The sequence below is a fragment of the Emiliania huxleyi genome, assembly GCF_000372725.1.
Source record: "Emiliania huxleyi CCMP1516 unplaced genomic scaffold EMIHUscaffold_24, whole genome shotgun sequence".
Lineage (NCBI taxonomy): Eukaryota > Haptophyta > Isochrysidales > Noelaerhabdaceae > Emiliania > Emiliania huxleyi.
The window spans coordinates 249,184-269,401 of record NW_005200250.1 but is presented as its reverse complement, the minus strand read 5'-3'; the positions used below and the strand labels follow the sequence as shown (position 1 = coordinate 269,401).

The 20,218-nt window shown below is 68.5% G+C and overlaps 5 protein-coding genes across 5 annotated transcripts; 2 read left to right on the top strand and 3 right to left on the bottom strand.

Moving 5' to 3' along the window:
- Nucleotides 1-260: 260 nt before the first annotated feature.
- On the bottom strand, nucleotides 261-10,638 carry EMIHUDRAFT_463325 (hypothetical protein; the record flags this gene model as incomplete). The annotated part of the gene is made up of 3 exons (XM_005778764.1): nucleotides 261-2,850; nucleotides 3,400-3,597; nucleotides 3,740-10,638. 3 exons carry the CDS (start codon nucleotides 10,636-10,638, stop codon nucleotides 261-263), a joined length of 9,687 nt encoding a protein of 3,228 aa, XP_005778821.1.
- A 1,129-nt stretch (nucleotides 10,639-11,767) lies between these two features.
- EMIHUDRAFT_463324 (hypothetical protein) lies at nucleotides 11,768-14,206 on the top strand (the record flags this gene model as incomplete). The annotated part of the gene is made up of 8 exons (XM_005778763.1): nucleotides 11,768-11,835; nucleotides 11,951-12,035; nucleotides 12,106-12,333; nucleotides 12,444-12,558; nucleotides 12,710-13,059; nucleotides 13,125-13,460; nucleotides 13,550-13,786; nucleotides 13,821-14,206. The coding sequence occupies 8 exons, from the start codon at nucleotides 11,768-11,770 to the stop codon at nucleotides 14,061-14,063; spliced, it is 1,662 nt and encodes a 553-aa protein (XP_005778820.1). The 3' UTR covers nucleotides 14,064-14,206.
- Nucleotides 14,207-14,309: 103 nt separating this feature from the next.
- On the bottom strand, nucleotides 14,310-15,085 carry EMIHUDRAFT_205407 (hypothetical protein; the record flags this gene model as incomplete). Its single annotated transcript, XM_005778762.1, has 4 exons — nucleotides 14,310-14,411; nucleotides 14,492-14,579; nucleotides 14,612-14,869; nucleotides 14,940-15,085. 4 exons carry the CDS (start codon nucleotides 15,083-15,085, stop codon nucleotides 14,310-14,312), a joined length of 594 nt encoding a protein of 197 aa, XP_005778819.1.
- Nucleotides 15,086-15,162: 77 nt separating this feature from the next.
- EMIHUDRAFT_450262 (hypothetical protein) lies at nucleotides 15,163-16,122 on the top strand (the record flags this gene model as incomplete). The annotated part of the gene is made up of 3 exons (XM_005778761.1): nucleotides 15,163-15,469; nucleotides 15,633-15,904; nucleotides 16,082-16,122. Exons 1-3 carry the CDS (start codon nucleotides 15,378-15,380, stop codon nucleotides 16,120-16,122), a joined length of 405 nt encoding a protein of 134 aa, XP_005778818.1. The 5' UTR covers nucleotides 15,163-15,377.
- A 2,324-nt stretch (nucleotides 16,123-18,446) lies between these two features.
- On the bottom strand, nucleotides 18,447-19,331 carry EMIHUDRAFT_205403 (hypothetical protein; the record flags this gene model as incomplete). The annotated part of the gene is made up of 2 exons (XM_005778760.1): nucleotides 18,447-19,154; nucleotides 19,302-19,331. The coding sequence occupies 2 exons, from the start codon at nucleotides 19,329-19,331 to the stop codon at nucleotides 18,447-18,449; spliced, it is 738 nt and encodes a 245-aa protein (XP_005778817.1).
- Between the last annotated feature and the right edge of the window lie 887 nt (nucleotides 19,332-20,218).

Below are 20,218 nucleotides of genomic sequence, written 5' to 3'. Positions count from 1 at the left end.
TTGGATTAGAGGTGTGAAAAGTGGCCAAGCTGCCTGTCATCTACGAAATGCCGCGCGGCCATACTCTACTGAAAATATATTGAAGCCCACACCGCCGATACGACACAATGCTCATTCGTCGGGACTCACAAGGAACTGCATCGAGTGCCCTCGCAGTCATATCTCGCGCCCGCTCTCCGCCCCCCCCCCACCCCCCCCAACCCCCCCCAAGAGCAGCGGAACCGACGTGCAGCGGCAGTCTATCGCCCACACGCCTATAGCTACGGCGCCTGTCCCTGTGCCGTGCCGGCTTCCTGCTGCGAGGACGCCGCGCCGCTGTCGTGCGCGTGCTGCGGGCTCGCCTGTGCGGAGAGCATCTCGAGGAGCTTACTCTGCTGCCCGACCAACATCATAATCTTCTTGTCCTGGTCAACCACAATATGCTGCAGCTTGCGATCGACGCGCGCGTCCACATCGCTCACCATCATAAGGCCCTCGCGCGCCTCGGCCTCGTCGCCGTGACTGCCCAAGGCGTGCTTGGGCATCGTGACCACCTGGCTCAGCAGTGCGCCGCCGAGGGCAAAAGAGACGAGATGCAAGAGGCAGCCGATGATGTACGTCCACGTGCCACCGCCGTTGTATGAGGAGGAGACCACAAAGTCGCCGACGGTGATGACACCGACGAGGAGAGTGTGCGTGCCAAGCATGGCAATAGCGATGAGACGCGTGTCGTCGTGGCCAGGGCCGAGCAACCGCCGGTTGCACACCAGGAAGGAGCCCGCGAAGCCGAAGATTGGCGAGACGATCCCTAGCGCAGAGAAGATCCATGCGGCCGGCATGCTACTCCACGGGGAGAAGCGCGAGGTGATGACGATCTGGATGATCGAGACAAAGAGGTCGATCGTCCAGAGGACAGGCGTGGTGAGGATGAGGCGACGGTGGTGGGCGCCCTGGAAGAGGATGCGCGAGACGGGGTCGCCGCGAGCGGCAGTATGCGCGATGGGTGCGAGGTCGCAAAACAGGTACGTGGACATGGCGGCGCTAATCAAGCACGCGCTCACACCAATCGAAAAGAGCGGGTAGAGGTGCACGCAATGTGTGACTGCATGGCCTCCATTCTTGCCGCAGGCCTGGCCGATGGTCGTCATGAGCCCGATGCATGCTGCGACGTGGCCTAGGCCAGAGATCACCGCCAGGAGACGGCCAATGATTGCAAATTTGCGCGAGACCCGCGGATGGGCGGGGTCGGAGCTAATGCTTGCACCGGGAAGTGACTGACAGATCGCGGCAAAGGCGGCAAGCACGCCGATGGCCGCAGCCGCGGAAGCCACGGTCGGGAAGGCGAATGCACTGGTCAGGACGTGCCAAGGGTAGGCAGGGCCGCGCTTGTAAAACGCGCCGTCTTCAACGGCGCTCTCGGCCTCACTGATGAGGTCGGCCTCCGCCCCGCGTGCGCACACGGCCCAGCCAGAGCGGCGAGAGTTGCCGTCGGAGTTCCAGTCGAGATGGGTAGCGTGCACGCCGTCGGGGCCTATGGTGCCCGAGTACGAACGCCGGCGGGCGCCAATGGGCGTGGTGACGACGAGGCGGTCGCTATACTCTTCGGTGTCGAAGTGGAGGACTGAAAGCTCCACCTCTGGCGTCACATCGATCGAGCAACGCTCATAGTCCCGATAGCCGTCGACTGATTGCAAGCTCGAGTATGAGTAGTAGTACGAGTAGTAGGACGAGTAGGTGGGGAAGTCTGAGATGGAGCGCACGTCAAAGTTGCTCGATGTCACGCACGCACCCACCCGCCGGCACGGGCCGCTCCTGACGTGAAACGGCGAGCCGCCGACGGGCCACAGCGGCGTGGGCGGCAGGCCTGGCGGCGTCGGCGTCGAAGGTGGTTGCGGCGGGCTCGGTGACGGCGGCGGGGGGCGCAAGTAGCGATATGTCATTGGTGGTTCCGGCGGCGCGGGGGGGAACGGTGGGTGCGACGGCGGCGGGGCGGAAGAGAGGACGCGCTGCATGGAGTCGGAGCTCAACATGGTGAGCACTGAGAGGCCCCAGCCACACACGAGCAGCGAGAGAAGCAAGTAGCCGACGATGATGCCGTTCGAGGCGAATACAGTGTCACCGACCGAGACTCTATCATCGGCCGGCTTGCCATCGGCCGCGTCGCCCGTGTTCCGCTTGGCGGAGAGCGCACTCGCCTCGACCGCCCGGGCCGACGCCGCGGCTCGGCGCGCGCGCACGGCTCGGATCATGAGGCGAGCCGCGGCGAGCGCGGCGAGGAGACACATGGCCGCACCGGCGGCGAAGGACGGCAGGACGAATCTGCAAGTGTCAAGCCTCTCTAGCAAGTCATCCCAGTCTTCAAAGGCAGAAAAGTCATAGTCATAGTACTTGTCATAGTCGTCTAAGAACGGCATGTCGAAGAACGGGCCACGGCCCCGACGGGGATCCCCGCGAAGCGGGTCCAGAGTGCGGGGCGCGGGTAAGGAGCACGAGATGGTGGCGCGGACCGAAATTCCAACGGCACAAATAAACTGCAGCAGCATGCCAATGATGAGCAGGGGCCAAAAGAACCAAGTTGAGATGCCACGGCAGCAGAAGCATGAGCAGCAGGAGTAGACGATGGCCCCGAGCATGGTGAGCGCGGCGCCGAGAATTTCGACAGAAAGGATGGCCATCTCCGAGCCATTTGCTGAGGCCGTTCCGTCGGACATGATGCCGCTGATCGACCATCCGATGGCGTACACATTGGTGATAACCACCCAGCACGACGCCCAGAACTGGAGCACGCGAGGGCTGGACTTCTCAGAGACCGCCCCAGTGCGAGCGGCTGCGGGCGATTTCGACACCATGCAGGGCAACGTCGGGCAAGTCCTGGACAGGATATCGGCGGGCAATCCCGGTCAACACTTGCGGAAACAGGATATTCGGCGGCCAATCCCGGTCAACTTGCGGAAACTTTGTCCCCGAGCCGAGAGAGTTTTCCGAGCCGAAATCCTGGCCGAGTATCGCTGGATGGAAGAGAGAGGACATATGTTGACCTGGTAGCATATGTCGCATGCGAGCTCGCGTCAGCGTTGCACTGTGTTGTTTCGTAGTATTCGCCTGTAATCGCTTGACTTCCAGATCCTTACTACAAATGGTGCACATGGAGTCGTGGGAGGAATCGGTTAGGCACGGGAAGAGACAGACTCGAATGCGCTCGTCTCCCCCCCGCGCCGCGAGGGCGACGCGCCCTCGCGGACCCAGTCAGGCTCAAGAGTCGGATGCGGCCACGCACAGTCTCGATGTCCTCTCTCTCAACACATCACAAGTCCATCGGCGGGCAGCGGGCGTGGAAAAGCGCTCTCGCCCGAGTCGCGCGCGCGGCTTCACTCGCGGCAGTAGAAGAGCAGCTGCGGGTGGAGGCGGCCGGCGACGCACTTTTGCTTGACCGCCTCGAAGTCGCGGCCGACGACCCGCCGCGTGTCGTCGTCGTAGTGTATCCACTGGCCGGCGGCGCGCGAGTAGCAGAAGCAGACGTAGTGCGACTCGTAGAATGCGGTGAGCGAGGCGAGCCGGCAGGTGGTCGAGCCCGCCTGCCCGCGTCCGAGCTCCTCGTACACGTCCCGCAGGTCGATCCTGGGTCGAGGGGCCGGTGGGGAGAGGGGGTGGCGGAGGGGTGCGCCGCGCCGCGGGCGCGGTGTTCCCAGAGGCGGCGAGCAGGGGCCAGGGGTGGGCGGGGCGGGGGGCGGCGCGCCTCTCTTGGATGCCGTCGAGGGACTCGGAGATCTCGCCCTTGGAGGCGTGCGCCGTGTCCGCTCCGAGGGCGAGAGAGAAGACGCGCGGCGGCTGCAGCAGGAGGAGCTTGCGCGACGAGCCGGGCACCGGCGCCTGCCCCGGCGGCGGCGGCTCGGTGCCCGCCTCCTTGCGCAGCACTCGCACGAGCGGGCTCGCGGCCAACGCGGGCCCTCCTCGCGCTTCTCGCAGCTCGCGCACGGCGTCGCGCAGCTCCGACGCGGTGACGTACTGCGTCCACTGGTCGAAGACGACGGGCTTGCACGGCTCCTCCTTCGGGTCGGCGGGCTGCCCGTACTCGAGCCTCATCTTCATCGAGAAGATGCGCTTGACAAACGAGTCGCCGCTCGTCACCCCCTTGGCCTCGCCAGAGTTGCGCGGCTCTCGCCGCGCGGCGGGCGACGGCGCGCCGCCGGCGCCGCCGCCGCTCGCCGGCGCGGCCGCGGGCCCCGAGTCCGGCGGGGCGGGCGCGCGCTCCTCAACGGCGCGGTGCAGCGCCTCGAGCAGCGCCTCGTGCGCCTCGGTCGCGTCGTGCATCTCGCCGAGCTCAAAGTTGGAGTCGAGGCGGAAGAGCGCCTCCTTGAGCGCCGACGCGGTCGCCTTTGGCGTGTCGCGCGAGCTCTCGCGCGTCACCGCCTCCGACGAGGCGCCGTCCTCCATCATCGAGCAGACCTCGGCCATCGCCTTGTAGATGGAGCGGTCCTCCTCCTCGGCGCCCGGCCGCGGCTCCGACGAGAGAAACTCGTCGCGGAAGGCCTCGACGTTCCAGAGGGTCTGCACGACGACGTTGACGAAGCAGGAGTGCTGCCCCGTCTTGTTCTCCAGGCCGGGCGCCGCGACCGCCTCGATCGCGGACTCGCCCTGCCTGCCGGGGCCTGCCACAGAGCTGGACGGGCCCGCCTCGTGCGGCGGCGGTGACACGGCCGCCGCCTGCTGCTGCGACGAGTGCTGCTGCTGCTGCTGCTGCTGCTGCTGCTGCTGCTGCTGCTGCTGCTGCTGCTGCTGCTGCTGCTGCTGCTGCGACGAGTGCTGCTGCTGCTGCTGCTGCTTGTTCTTCCGCCTCCCGCTGCCGCCGCCCGACGCGCCCGCGCCGCCCACGGCGCTCGCGCCGCCCCCGACGGGCACGCTCTCGGGCGTCTCCCTGGCGCCCTTGCCCTTCTTGCCTCGCTTGCCCCCGCCGGCGCCGTCCGAGGCGGCCCCGCTGCCGCCGTCGACCTCGTCGCCGAAATGCTCCAGGTCCGAAGCGGAGCTGGAGGGGCCGTTCGGCAGCCTGCGCGCCGCCGTGCCGTTGGAGCCGCGCCCGCCCGCAGTCTTGCCCCCCTCCATCGAGCCCGCATCCTTGCGCGCGCCGTCAGCGGCGCCCGCCCCGTCCCCGCCAGCTGCCGCCAGCGCCTCGTCGCCCTCAGAAGAGCCGCCGCCCTCCGCCGGCGGCGCCGCGCGCGGCTTGTTCTTCTTCCGCCGCCCCTTTGCGCTGCCCTCGCGCTCGACCTCGTCCTCCGCGGCCGGCCCTCCCGCGCCCTGCTGCTCGCCGGCCTCGCCGCGCCCCTTGCGCCGCCCGTTGTTGCGCTCGCCCGCCACGCCCTCGCCGCTGCCGCCCGCGGGAGCCGCGTCCACCCCGTTCGCGTCGCCGCCGGCGCCTCCCGCCTTGCCACCGCGCCGCCGCCCGCTCTTGGCCACCGTCTCCCACGTCTCTGGCGACGGAGTCGCGAGCAGCTCCGCCTCCCACGCCCGCTGCGCCGCCTCCTCCGCCTCGACCACGGCCAATGCCTCCGCCGCCTCGCGCGCCTCGCGCGCCGCGTAATCCTCGTCGTCGCCGACGTCACCCTCGGCGTCGCCCCTGCCGCCGCCCTGGTTCTGCTGCTGCCGGCGCGCCGCGCCGCCCCCCGCGCCGGCGGCCCGCCTGCCGCCGCCGCCGCTGCTGTGATTTGTCGCCCCCTGCGCTGCCGCCTGCGCCGCCGCCGAAGCGATGGTGGCTGCTGTCCCCCAGTCCGCGTACGCGCCGCACTCAGGGCTGCGGCCACGCGCAGAGGCGGCTGCGCTCGGCGTCGGGGCCTTCGCCGCGCCGCCGCCGCCGGCGTCGTCGGCGGCGTCCTCAACGACCGCTCTCCGCTCCTTCTTGACCTTCTTCTTCGCCTTTTTTCGCGCGGCGTCCGCGTCCTTGCCCTCCTTCTGCTCGCGCTCCGCCCGCTCCGCCGCGGCGAGCTCCTCGAGCAGCTCGCGCTCCGCCCGCTCCGCCTCCTCCGCCTTGAGCTTCTGGCGCTCCTTCCCAAACGCGGAGCGCACGGCGCGCAGCATCAGCCTCGAGAGCAGCGAGACCACCGCGCGCTGCGAAGCCATCAGGGCGCGCACCGGCTTCTTGCGCAGCAGCCGCTGGCAGAGGAGGGAGAGGGCCTCGGCCGCGTGCGGCAGCGTGCCGCCAACGTGCAGGTGCAGCGCCGAGAGGGTGCGCACGAGGAGCAGCATCTGCTCCGGCGTCACCTGCGCGCCGAGGTCGAGCGAGGGCATCTCCTTGTGCGGCACGTCGAGCTCAAAGCCAGCCTCGACGGCGAGCAGCCGCTCCAGCGCCTTGCTGTGGTCGCCCGGGGAGGGCGCGCTGGCGATGAGGGCGCTCACGGGGCTGCCCGCTGGCACCTCCGGAGCCGGCGGCTGCCCCTCGGCGGTCGCGTCCCCGTCCGGCGCCAGCGGGGTGGCGGCGCCGAGCGTGAAGGCGTCGCCGTCGAGGCAGAAGAGGCCGTACGCCGACACCTCGAGCAGCTCGGAGCTGTTGACGCCCGAGGAGGAGGCCTCGGCGAGCGAGCGGATCTCGCAGAGCGCGTCCGACCACGAGAGGCCCGGTGCGACGCCCGGGTCGGCGATGCTCGCGGGCTCGTCCGCGAAGACGTCGAGCAGCTGCGCCGGCAGCGAAGACTCGGGCGGCAGGGCCACCGCCTCGCTCTCGCCCTGCTGCTTCCCCCCAGAGTCGCGCGGCTCGGCGGCGGTTGCGGCCGCGAGCTGCAACACCGCCTTGCGCAGGTCGGCGATGGGCACGCGGCAGAGCGCCGGCCGCTCCTCGGGCGCGACGTTCTTCCAAAACTCGTGCAGCGCGTCGGTGTCGATGGGCGCCTCGTCCTCGACGCGCGGCCTCCGGCCAGCCTTGCGGCCCGACGCCGAGGTGAAGTCGCCGCCATCGGCGCCCTCCTGCAGGCAGCGCTGCATCCGCGCATCCCGCTCGCGCTTGTTGGTCACGTTCGAGCCGAGCAGCATCAGCAGCTTGTTGACCATGTTGCGGTTCTCCTCCTCGGCGACCTGCTCCTGCGCCGAGTCGGCGTCGACAATCTCGGCGAGCAGCTTGACGAGCAGCACCCAACCCTCCGCGTGCGCGCCCTCGTTGAGGCAGCCGTCCTCCGCGACGCGCGTCACCTGCGCCGCCGGGTAGCCCTCCTGCAGCATCGCGCAGACCTGCTCGATCACCGAATCCTCCGGCAGCCCGGTCGGGCTGAACTCGCGCCTCCCCGCCGCCGCGTGCTGGAAGTGGTGCACCGAGTCGCCGAACTGGCGGAGGGCGAAGCAAGCGTCGCCGCTCAGCATGTGCAGCGCCTCCACCTGCCCGTCCTCGCTGCGGAGCGCCGTCTCGTCCAGCATCCTCTGCGCCATGGCGAGCGCGTTGCTCGGGTCGGGCGTGAGCATCTTTTTGCACGTCTGCAGCTGCTGGTTGTCGCGCAGCGGGCTCTCCACGGAGCCCGCCTCCTGCCCCTCGCCGCCCTCGGTCGCGGCGGCGGCGGACGTGACCAGCGTGTCCGCGGCGTGCAGAAACGCGAGCTTGAAGGGCGCCCGCGAGGCCAGCGGCGCGTACACAAAGGCGTGCCACTGCTGCCCGCTTCGGCCGCCCTGAAAGCGCTCGTGCCACACCGCGCGCTGCCCCATCTCGTACGCGAGGGTGTCGGCCGCCTCGGCGGTGTCCACGCCGTCGATGTCGACCTTGCCGGCAGCCCCGGCCGCGCAATGCTCCTGCAGTAGCCGGTACAGCCACTCGAGCCCGCGCATGCTCTGCGCCGCGCCCCCCTCGGCCGCGGCCATCTGCTGCTGCTGGCTGCCCCGCGCAGACAGCTCGCGGAGCGCCTGCTGCAGCCGCTCCATGTCGCCGAGCAGCTGCTGCCTGCGCACGTGCTGCGGCGAGTCGGAGTAGTGCGCGCCGAGCACGGTCCAGCCGTAGGCGGAGAAGAGCTCGGCGACGAAGCTGCGCCACGCCTCCTCGTCCTCGAGCCTGGTCGGGACGTGGCCCTTGAGCCCGAGCTGGTTGAGCAGGCTCTGCGCGTACTGCAGCTGCTGCTGCGAAAACATCGGGCGGGCCGCGTCGGCCGGCGGCACGGCCGCCGCGTCCTGGGCGGAGCCGTCGGCGGCCGCCGCATCCTCCTCTGGCCTGCCCAGCCTGCGCTCGTGCGCCGCGTCGCCATCCTCCTCGAGCAACGGCACGCTCTCCCCCCAGTCGGCGCCGTTGGACGCCGGCTGCTGCAGCAGCTCGCCCGGCTCCATCAGCGCGCCGTTGAGGTCGAGGTGCCGGTGCGTCCGCTCCGACAGCTCCCGCGCGCCGCCGCCCTCGCGCGCCCCCCCTTGCCAAGCCTCGGCGCCCCCCCCCTCGAGGTCAACCTCCCCGCCGCCGTGCGGCGCCACGACGTCCATCTTCTCTGCGAGCACGCCGCGCTCCGTCAGCGTGATGTTGCGCAGCGGAATCTCGAGCCGCGTCAGCTGCGAGCGGTAGTGGGGGAATGTGGTCAGCTCCATCGCGACCGCGCCCTCCTCCGACCCGCCGTCGTGCACAGCGGGCGTGGCCATGTCGAGGCCGCCGCTGGTGAAGGCGCCGCCGCGCTTCATCGTCGTCGCACGCTCCTCCGCCGTCGCCCGCAAGACGGTGAAGTAGAGCTCGCGCCACTTCCGCGTCGACTCAGCCGGCACCTGCAGCCCCCGCGACTCAGCCCAGCGGAGCAGATCGAGCGCGGCGGCGTGCTCGCCCTTCGCCATGTGGAAGTGCCGAGCGCACCGCTCCATCCTGTCGACGTCGGCGGCCGCGTCGTTCTGCAGCAGCCAGGTCCGCACGAGCGCCACGCCCGAGTCGGGCGACAGGTGGCGGAAGACGACCCAGAGCGTCTTCTCGGACGTCAGCGGCAGGCGGAGGCACGAGCGCTGCAGCTGCTCGAGCAGCACCACGGGCGGCTGCCCGTTGAAGGCGCGCTTCATCAGGTCGCCAGGCATCTCCCACGCGTCGGCAGTGTGCTGCGCCGTCAGCGCCTCGCAGTACGCGAGCAGCAGCGACTCGATGGTGCGAGGGAACTGCTCGCTCACCGTCGGCGGGATGTTGGACGACATGAAGGCGCGCAGGTCCTCGACGATGATCTTGAGGTCCTCTGGCCGGTCGGGCGCCACCTGCGACGCGCACCGCTGCAGCAGCTTGAGCGCCTTGTTGGCGGCCGAGCCGTGCGCGCCGAACGGCAGCTTGCACATCACCTCGGTGATCTGCGGCACGTGCGTGAAGCGTCCGGGGCCCGCCTCGTCGATGTAGGACTGCAGCAGCTGCTCCACCGCCGCGGGGGTGTACTCCGCCATCGACTTGAGCAGGTCCCACGTCCGCCGGTCGGGCGGCCGCGTGCAGAGCTGCGGCAGCTTGAGCACCAGCGCGTCCTTGTTCAGGCCGTGCTTGGCGTAGAGCCGCGCGAGCCCGAAGAAGAGGGGCTGGTGGCGCGGGCCGGACACGCGCGAGAGGAGCTGCGAGAGGAGGCGGAGCGCCTCCTTGGTCCGGTGCATCTCCACCAGCAGCGACACGACCAGCTCGAGCGGCGCGCCGAGCTCGTCCTGGACGTGCTGGTCCTCGGACCGCTGAAACGCGCCGATCAGCTCGGTCACCGCGGACGCCGCCTCCTTTTTGCGCCCGATCTTGTGCAGCGCGGTGGCGTTCAGCGCGGCCGCGTGCTTGTTGGCCGGCTGGATCCGCATCACCTCGCCGCTGCTGTCGATGGCCTTCTGGAAGCTGTTTTGCGCCAGCAGCAGCACCGTGCGCTGCAGCAGGCACTTGCCGCGCAGCTGGGGCGTGCCCTCCTCAGCCTCGCACAGCTTGAGCGCCCACGCGTTCCAGCTCAGCTTGATCTCGGCCTGCGCGTCCGACATGCCCTCGCTCTGCGAGAGACCGCGCACCACCGCCTCCTCCACCCCCGAGATCATCTGCATCTCCATCTTTGGGCCCGCCTGCTTCTCGAGCAGCAGCCGCCACTCCAGCAGCGAGAGCCCGATCACCATCACGCCGCGCTCCTTCATCAGCACGCATCGCTCCCCCGCCTTGACCCCGTCGACGCCGCCCAGCAGGGCGAGCTGGCCCGAGAGCACCTCCGGCACCCGACCCAGCATCTCGCGCAAGTAGAGCATCTTGGGCGGCCCCTCTGGCTTCTTCTTTGCCGACATGCGCGCCTTTACCACCGTGTCCAGCAGGAAGAAGTAGCGGCGGCAGAGCTTGTCGTTTTGGAGGCCATGCTTGTGCAGACTCGCACGGATCACCGCGAACGCCAGCTCGTGGGCTCCCCTTCGGAAGCCCTCGTCAGCCACACCGCAGCAAGCGTCGACAGCGTCGGTCTGGTTGTCGCCCGCCAGCGCTGCGACGCGCTCAGCCAGCGCCTCGCCGTCCTCCTGCGCGCGCGCGCAGGCGGAGGACGCGGTCAGGCGGACGGAGCGGAGGGCACGGATGCGCACTCTCAGGGGTGCGGCAGCGCGCGTCTCCCTGCGACAGCGCTCCCCACCGAGGCCCTCGGCCGCTGCCCGCCCCAGGGCGGCGGAGCGGCGCACCTCTGCGGCAGCCTGCGTCTCCCTGCGAGCCTGCGCCTCCTTGCGCTTGCCCGACTTCTTGCCGGCTTGACTGGCCATACACGCGCTGGCGAGAGCCTCTGCCCGGCGCACTGCCAAAAGAATTCTGCACACATCCGTTCTCCCGTCCCTCCCTTGGGTTGTCCGTTTTCTTTCTTTCTTTCTTCGACAAGGGCGCGGACTGGCGCGGACTGGCACACACACCGGCTCACCACCGGAGCCGCCTAAGCGACTCCGTTAAGAACGGCAATGCACTCCGCACCATGCACAATGCCGCTCTGCGCTCTCCCCGCACGCTAGCTCGTTCACCGTCTGCCACGCCACAGGCCACAGCGGTGTGGAGGACGACAGACAAACGCTGCATTTGCAGGCCGTGCCAGTTCTTGGTTGTCCATGTGACCTCGTCCAGGTGCTGAGCATGCGAAAGTTTGTTGCTCAGCTGGTTCGCCGCCTCCCTCCAGGGTGCTGCGAACCTCCTTTCCAAAGCCTCCGAAGCTCTCGAAGTCGAACAAGCGCAGATCGCAATCCTGCTCCCGCGCAATCCGCAAAGCGGTAATCGCCATCCAGCTCCTTGAGCTTTCCCTTGGGGGCATCCGCATCCTCCCCCTCCCCTCCCTACCTCCTGAGCGGCCGCTCGCTGCTCGGTACCCCCCCTGCACAACTAAGCTCATGGCCGACCCCCTCCCCAGCAGCAGCGCTCTGCTGCTGGGGGGTCAGACCCCCCCCCCCCCTAGCTTAGTTGTGCAGGGGGGGGGGGGGACCGAGCAGTGAGCGGCCGCTCCCTCCACCTCCGCGCCTCCTCCTCCTCGTCCTCCTCCTCCGCCACCGCCCGCTGCCGTCGCTCCCGACGGCGAGTACTTGCCGCGCCCTTTGACCAGATTGAGCAGCCCGGGCTCCGTATTGCCGAAGCGAACATACCTCATACGCCCCCTTCCAGCCGAGCTCTCCGTCGCCGGCCGCGTAGAGAGAGAGAGAGAGAGAGAGACGCCGGCCGCGTCCTTGCCCTTGCTCGCAAGCGAGCTCGTGAGCTTCAAATCGGCAACAAGGCGCCTGTGCCCCCTGCCGATGTTTACCAGGCGGCGGTTTGCGTTACATGTACATGTGCATGCGCTGAGAGAAAAAGAATGTGGCTTGGCGCGGGCCCAGAGGCGTTGCGCGGGCCTCGACCTCTCTTGCCGCCAGAACAACGATGCCGCCTTCAGCCGCCAGCGGTCCAGGCCAAACTCGCAAGGCTAGCGATCGCGCTCAGGAGAAGGGGTGCGTTGCGCCCTCGCACACGCCGTGCCCGCTCCCGCCCTGCCGCGCCGCCGCCACGGCGGTTGCAGCCGCGAGAGAACGGCCGCGGGCGGTTGAGCCCGTTGCCTTGCCGCAGCGTGCGCGAGAGCAACATCGTGGCGGCCAAGTCGGTCGCCGACGCCGTGCGCACGTCGCTCGGCCCGCGTGGCATGGACAAGATGGCGCCCAACCCCGCCGCACGCCTCGCCGCCACTCACCGCCGGCTTGACGCACCGCTCGCCCTCCCCGCAGATCTCGTCGGCGGGCGGCGACGTGGTCATCACCAACGACGGAGCGACGATCCTGAAGCAGATGGAGGCGAGCCGCGCATACAGCCGGCTCCGCACCATCCCCGCTCTCCCTCACCCAGGCGCTCCTCTCTCTCCCGCCAAACAGGTCGCTCACCCGACTGCAAAGATGCTGGTGGACCTGTCCAAGTCGCAGGACGTCGAGGCGGGCGATGGGACCACCACCGTCACGGTCATTGCCGGCGCCCTCCTCAACCAGGCTGCCCCCCCCCCCCCCCCACCACTCGCCTCTCCCTCCGAGCCACGCCGCCGGCTCGCACACACGCGCCGTGGCTTGCGTAGGCGGAGATCCTGCTCAAGAAGGGCATCCACCCGACCGTCATCTCGGAGTCGTTCCTGCTCGCGGCGAAGAAGTCGGAGGAGATCCTGCAGGCCATGTCGATCCCCGTCGACCTAGGTGCACCCCTCGCCGCCGCCCCTCGCCACCGCCGCCCCTCGCCACTTGCCGCCGCCCCACGCCACTTGCCGCCGCCCCTCGCCACGCCGCCGCCGCCGCCTCCGCCGCCCCGACGCGTGTCGAAGCTCACCGCTCCGGCGCCGCCCCACAGGCGACCGCGAGCAGCTCATCAAGGCGGCGGCGACGTCGCTCAACTCGAAGGTCATCTCCAACAACTCCTCGCTGCTCGCGCCGCTCGCCGTGGACGCGCTGCTCTCCGTCATCGACCCCGCCACCGCCACAAACGTCGACCTGCGCGACATCGCGACCGTCAAGAAGCTCGGCGGCACCATCGACGACACCGAGCTCGTCAACGGGCTCGTCTTCACCCAAAAGGTGTCGCACGCGGCTGGCGGGCCGACCAAGGTCACCGGCGCCAAGATTGGCCTGATCCAGTTTTGCCTTTCGGCGCCAAAGACCGACATCGAGCAAAACGTGACCGTCTCTGACTACACGCAGATGGCGCGCGGCCGGCCCCACGCGTGCGGCTTGCCGGCCCTCCCCTCACCGCGGCGCCGGTGCTGCAGGACCGGATCCTCAAGGAAGAGCGCAAGTACATCCTCGACATGTGCAAGAAGGTGCAAAAGAGCGGCTGCAACGTGCTGCTCATCCAAAAGTCGATCCTGCGGGACGCGGTCAACGACCTGTCGCTGCACTTCCTCGCAAAGATGAAGATCCTCGTCGTCAAGGACATCGAACGCGACGACGTCGAGTTCATCTGCAAGACCTGCGGCTGCCTGCCCATCGCAAACATCGACACCTTCCACCCGGAGAAGCTCGGCCGCGCGGAGCTCGTCCACGAGGTGTCGACGGGCGACGGCAAGATTGTGCGCGTGACGGGCGTGCCGAACGAGGGCAAGACCGTCACCATCCTGTGCAAGGAGCGCGCCGCGCCCGCGAGCCGCCGCCCGACCGCGCCGCCCGACCGGCCCCCTCCGCCGCCCCTCTGCAGGCGTCCAACAACCTCGTGCTCGACGAGTCGGAGCGCTCGCTGCACGACGCGCTCTGCGTGCTGCGCTGCCTCGTCAAGAAGCGGTTCCTCACGCCGGGCGGCGGCGCCCCGGAGATGCGGCTCTCGTACGAGCTCTCCAAGTGGGCCGACTCGCTGCTCGGCGCGCGCCCGCCGCCCCTCCCCGCCGCGCGCGCGCCCGGCCGCAGCCCGCCGCCGCCCCGCCGCAGGCATGCACTCGTACTGCGTGCGCGCGTTCGCCGAGGCGATGGAGGTGGTCCCGTACACGCTCGCCGAGAATGCGGGGCTCGACGCCATCCACGTCGTGACGGAGCTGCGGAACAAGCATGCGGAGGGCGAGAAGGCGGCGGGCATCAACGTGCGCAAGGGCAAGGTGACAAACATCCTCGAGGAGAACGTGCTGGTGCCGCTCCTCGTCCACACCTCGGCCGTCTCGCTCGCGACCGAGTGCGTCCGGCTCATCCTGAAGATTGACGACATTGTCATCACTCGGTGAGCGCCGCGCGCGGCTGTGCCCTTGACAACCGATTCTGTAACCGCGGCTCACGGAGTCCGACGGGGGTGTTAGTATCATGGGGGCGCGTTCCGTACGCCTTTGTAGCTCTTATGTTGTTAAAATGAGGGACGAACTGCCGTGCACCGTGCTCCGACCTCCGTGAAAACATGAGACTCTCGCGAGGAGCTGGCCGGGCGCCGATTCCTGCGCTTTCCTGTATTCGTATATCTCCACTGGTTCCTCTACTTATACGCTGCCCGCCACCGTGGTCACCGCGCCCGTCGCCACCTCCACCCGCCGGATCTTGTCGCCGCCGAAGTCAGCAACAAACAGAGAGCGCTGCCTGGGCTGAGGTCGACGCCGCATGGGTAGTAGAACTGCGCCGCGCCGCCCACGCCATCAGCACTGCCGCGAGTGCCGCTGCCCACAAGCGTGGTCACCGCGCCAGTCCCCACCTCCACCCGCCGGATCTTGTGGTTGCCGAAGTCTGTCACAAACAGCGCGCTGCCGTCCGGGCTGATGGCGACGCCGCATGTGGGTAGTGGAACTGCGCCGCGCCGCCCACCCCATCAGCGCTGCCGCGAGTGCCACTGCCCGCAAGAGTGGTCACCGCGCCAGTCGCAGCCTCCACCTGTAGGATCTTGCGGCCGTCAAAGTCCGCCACAAACAGAGCGCTGCCGTCCGGGCTGACGGCGATGCCGCGGAGGCCGGCGCCTTCCAGGGTTGCCACGCTGCGCACGCGCCCGGCCGCAGAGACGTGCAGCACTGAGTCAGCAGTGGTGACGTACCAAGCGTCCGCGCGATCACTTGCGACGCCATTCATGTCGCTCGCTGCCAGAGGGCCGTCCTCTCGCCCTCGAGCGGCAGCGTGGTGACCTGGCCGAAGGGACGCGCGCGCCAAAGACGGGCGCCTCGAAGCCATCCGCGACCGCCACAGCCCCGCCGTCCGATTCGCCGTCCTCGCCGGCTCGGGCGCGCTTGCGTGCGGGCGAGCGGGCCGTCAGGGGCGGCGACCCCCCCATCTACAGATGATATGCGCATATCCATATGTTCCGACCTACAATGTTCCGACCTATTTTTTCCGGCTGGCCTGGGCGTGCAACTTTAGTCGGCCTCAGTGGCGCGTGTTCTCACCAGAACAGTGCCTCCGCGGCGCTGCGGCGGCGCCCGAAAGGCCGATCCGACCCGGCAGCCCCCCGGAGCGTGCATCCAAGCGTCCGCCACCGCCGGCTCAGCCCCGGCTCGACATGACTCTGGCCCGCGCGGGGTCGCCGACGGCGCCGAGTCGGCGCCAGAGGCACGCCCGGCGGTCGGATGGTCGCCTCGAGCGCCGAGCGGCTGCCGCCACGGTCACTTACGCTCGAGTTGCGCCAGGTGCGCCTCTCGGTGGCTCGGCGTGGCCGCACGTGCTCTCTGTAGATGTCTGATCTCGCTCAACGGTAGGCGTGCTCCGTGCTCTCGCCCGATTCTCTCCCTGCCGCCGGCCTCCGCCCCCGAGCGACCGCCGCCGCACACCAACGCTTGCCGGTATGACTGCCGTCGCTCACTCAGCCGTCCGTTTGTCCTCAGCGCTCGCACGACCGACGTTCTTCCTCCTCTGCGGCCTCGCTCGGGCCCGCTCGTCGACACGCGCAACCAGCAGACGCCCGTGTCGGAGTTTCTGTGCCGGCTTGGAGCTTCCGTCGCTGATGGGGGCACGCCTGGCCCGGCACTCTCGCACACCATGGAGCGCGGCACCGCGCGCGCTCACGCCGCCCACCTTTGCTGCCTGCGCAGGCTCTATCCCGGCGGCCCCACTCAGAGCACCTCACGGCTGCGCGGCGTCCGCACCACCGCGACCGGTGCGCCATCCCACATCACGCCTCTCGCCCGCGTCCACCCGCGCATACACTCTCTCACTCTGTCATGAGTAGTCTTCAATCGACACGGTCTCTTGGAGTAGTCACATCAGCACCGGCGCCGGCACAGCGCACCGCTACACTCGCCTCCGTTAGGTTGCAAACCTTTTCCCTCAACAGCCGCTTGCGCCTCACACTATCCGATCACGTCCGGGGCTTAGCACCGAGGCTTAGCACCGAGGCCAGGCTCTTAGCTCTACGTGTGGGGGGGGGGGGGGGCCGGGGGGGGAGGGCGGCGTAAGTCAAAAGAAAAGCCGTAGCGTCGAGAGAGGCTAGTAGCCCTTTCGAGTGCGGGCTCCGCGCCCGTCTTGTCCTGGCATATCAGAGAGGCGAATGGGACAGGGGTTAAAGGGGTACTTGGTGTACAGACTCAGAGTACACCCGGCCGTTTGAGGTTTGTCGCGTTTCTCTACAAAACTGTGTCCAAGCCGAAGGCCCGAAGCGCAGGTCCGAGCTCGACATGCGACCAACGTGGTCCCGCACACCAGTGCTCGTGCTCGCACGTGCGGCCGCCTCTCCTGCTCGACTACTCGTGCTCTGCCTCTGCGCGCTCGCTGCGTCCGTGCCACTTCTTCGCTGCCTCTCGCCGCTGCTCCTGTCCTTGACTGCGCCTCGGGTCGAGGCGCCAGCAGCAGCGTCAATGGAGTGGCTGGTCCACACTGCAGCAGCGCCGCGGGCGGACGCGAGAAGGCAAACGCGACCGTGCCGATGAGCGCGAGCAGAAGCAGCGGGAGCGCGGGGCAGCACGACGGGTCGGGCAAGACCTCGGCCCAGCGCCGCGCGTTGCCCGTGCCGCCGCCGCCGCCGCCATCGGCGTCGCCGACCACAGGCTCGTCGTCCGGCGCGGCATCGTCGTCGGCGGCAGGGGGTGGGGGGTCGGCGGGCACGTCCTCGTCGTAGCCGTCGTCATCGGGATCAGGAGTGGCGTATCGCGCGGGCGACATGCCGGCGAGCTCGTCGACCGTCGAGTAGGTGCCTGCGACCGAGCACGGGGGTGCGTGACGCTCGGACCGACGCATGGGACCGGCTCTTCCGCGCGTCGAGAGCGGCGACGCTTTCGAGGCGCGCGGCAGAGGCCCGCGGTGTGCTTCCGAGCGCGTCCGCGGCCGCGACGCGGCAGCGGGAGGTGCCCCGCCCACCAAGGCAGCCGGCCCGGCCGCTGCGGGGCCGTCGCGGGGGCGCAGGCGGGCGGGGCGACCTCAGATTTCGCGGCTGGCAGCGGGCGCCGCCAGCCGGCGACGCACCGGCGACGCACCCGCGACGCACGGCGACGCACGGCGACGCACGGCGACGCACGGCGACGCACGGCGACGCACGGCGACGCACGGCGACGCACGGCGAGGTCGGCGACGCACGGCGACGCAACACGCATCGGCGACGCACCTCGACGCACCCGCGACGTGACGTGACATCCGACTGGGACGTGGGACCCACCTATGTGGGCGGGAGGCTTGACAGTCACTACGGGGCGGTCGATCGGGGCCCCAACTTCGTGGTCTCCCCACCACCCTCCCCACTGCTCGTGGGCACCCTGACACACACACACACACACACACACACATGACGCCACGTGTCCTACCCTAACATGAGAGGGTTGTGCCCGAGCACCACCTTATTTCGCAACATAGCCCATAGGACACATGCCATGACATGCTCCGCGCGCGCCTCTCGATTCGCACGCGGATCAAGCGGTCGCGGTGGTCTTTGACGTGTAGCGCTCTATGAGAGCCGTCACGATCAGGCCAAAGGTGATGGTCGCGGAGAAGACGCCCCCAACCACCGCCGCGACCACGCTGACACCTCCGCTCTCGTCTCCTGTGAAGCTCTGGATCATGACGGTGATGCCGGCGAGGAATAGAGGGACCGAGAGCTGGAACGCGCGCCTGGCGCCCGTCCGAGCCGCACGCATGGCACCGAGCTTCCAAAACGCTCGGAACAGGTCGTTCTCCTGCGCGACATTGTCGAGCGTGGCGGACATGATGTGCGTGCCAGCCCAGTAGATGGTGCCCGTTGTGATCACCGCCACCAGGCAGAGCGAACCGGATGTGGCCATGAAGAGCACGAACATCCATTGCACCGAAGACCCGTCCTCCATGTCCTTGGCCTCGACAAGCAGCGAGAGCGCAAAGGAGCCGACGAGGGCGGCGCTTACGCCAACGCTCGCCTCGGCGTCAAGGCGGCTGCGCAGCTTCTCCTGCTTGGCGATCGCGCTCTCAAGAGGGCTCGCGCGCACCGTTTCTTCGCCGGTCTGTTCTCGTTTGACCTTGCTGTACCCGAGACATGCCTTGTCGGCCATGAACTGCGCGGCCTCTTGAGATGATCGACGGCAAGAGAATGCCCGATTTCCTTCCTTCACCCCGTGTCCTTATGAGGCTTTTCTGGCTCTTTATGACCTCCAGACTGACCCGGAGAATCACCTCCACCCAGCCCCACCTCAGCACCCCTATTATCACTCTCTCCCCCCCCACAGTGATGAATAGTCTACCTATTCCCTAAATGATATTCCCACACCCCGTGCAGTGGCACGTCTTGCCGCTGGATCACCAATATTAGCACATTGGGCGCCGAATAGGCGCCCAAATATTGGCACGTAAGGCGCTAGCATCGGCCGCTCATCGCCACGCGCCGCCGCCTCCTGCTGCTCGTCATCCTCCGCCTCGAGGGCGTCCGCCAGCGCGCTGCGCCGCACGCCCCGGCGCACAGGAGGCGGCGCCGGCCGCACCTCGGCCGCCTCGGCGTCGCCCGCGGCACGGGCGCCATGCTCGCCGTCCACGCGGTCCATCGCCACATCCCCATCCCCATCCCCGCCTGCGCCCGCGCCGGCCTGCTCTGGGACGGCGCGCCACCGCTCGTCGTCCAGCATGTGCCACCACCGCCGATCCGGGTAGCCGTCGTACTCGACCTCGTGCACGATCCGTCCGTCCCTGTCCTCCTCCCGCGCCATGACGGTCGCAGGATACCACCGCTCGCTGTCGCAGAAGATCTCGAGGCGCGATCCGGTGGGCAGGACAGTGTGGCCGTCGAGCGCCGCCCTGGCATCCTCGAGCTGTCGCTTCCGCCGCATCGCCTTCGTCTCCTTGCTGCGCAGCAGGGTGTAGTTCGGGCCCACCTCCGCCACGCTGTCCAGCACGTGGACGGCGCTCGCCATCTCGACCGCGTCGTCCTCCGGCGGAAGCTCCGCGTCGCCCGCGGCCTGCCCCAATCTCGAACAAATCTCGAGTCCTCTCACATTGTACATACATACATATCCTGGGGAAGCGGAAGACCCCCCAAAACGCCCCACAGAGTCACTCAGTATCTCGTGGTGTGTGTTTCGCCTTGCCGCTTGCACTTGGAGCACTTGGAGTGCAGTCGGTAACCTCACACCCATACGTCACGTCACACGTGCCCGTCGTCGCCCCCCCGATCGTCGCGCGTGTCCCGCGCCTGCCGCCGCGCCGTGACGGTGGCCGCTGGCGATCTATGAACTTTCCTCCCGACGTCCTCGAGCGTGCAGGACTGACACCGTGCGGCGAGGCATGCCGCGCGCACTGGGCCTCCTTTGCTTCCGCGCGCCAGGCGGAGGCAGCCAGGCTGGACCGGGAGGTGCCGCCGCTGCTTCTCAACCTCTCTTTGGCCGCCGAGCCGGTAAGCGGCATGCTCTTCGGGCTCAATATGGAGCTGGTACGGCACAACATGTTTGCTGGGCTCTCTGCGCAGTTGCTGGCCAACCGGCTGTTTGGCAGCGGAAATGGGACGTTTCCGCCGCGCTGGCACCCGGGTTAGTCTTTCTTTTTGTCCTCTCGAGGCACGAGGGAATGTTCTCTCGACGCCCATGGCCTTTTCTGAGGTTTCGTACTAATGACGTCCTTCTTGGCACTTCGGGCGTCGGTTGTGCGTATCTGTGGTGTCTAATTCCCTCGGTAATGTGTTACGGCTATCGGTCTCTGAGTGGACGCTATCTCTAACCATTTGATCTACGTTTGCCGACTTCGGCCGACGGCGCTCGCGCTCTCGATGGTCGAGTGGCTTCCGGATCGAATCGGCGATTATGACCCTTATAATTTTTTTCACACCTGGCGGGCCCAATTTTGCTCAGATGCCACCTCCGAATTCGAAATCGCGTCCTCACGCTTAGCGCTTGGTGTGCGTCCGTTTTTCGTCACGGGTGTTCACAGAGTGTTCTCACAGTTCACGGCTTCCCCGCGTTTCTTGAATTCTTGCGTGTGTGTCCGTTGCGTGGCTGTGTGTCGTGTGTGGGGGGCTGGGGGGGTGGGG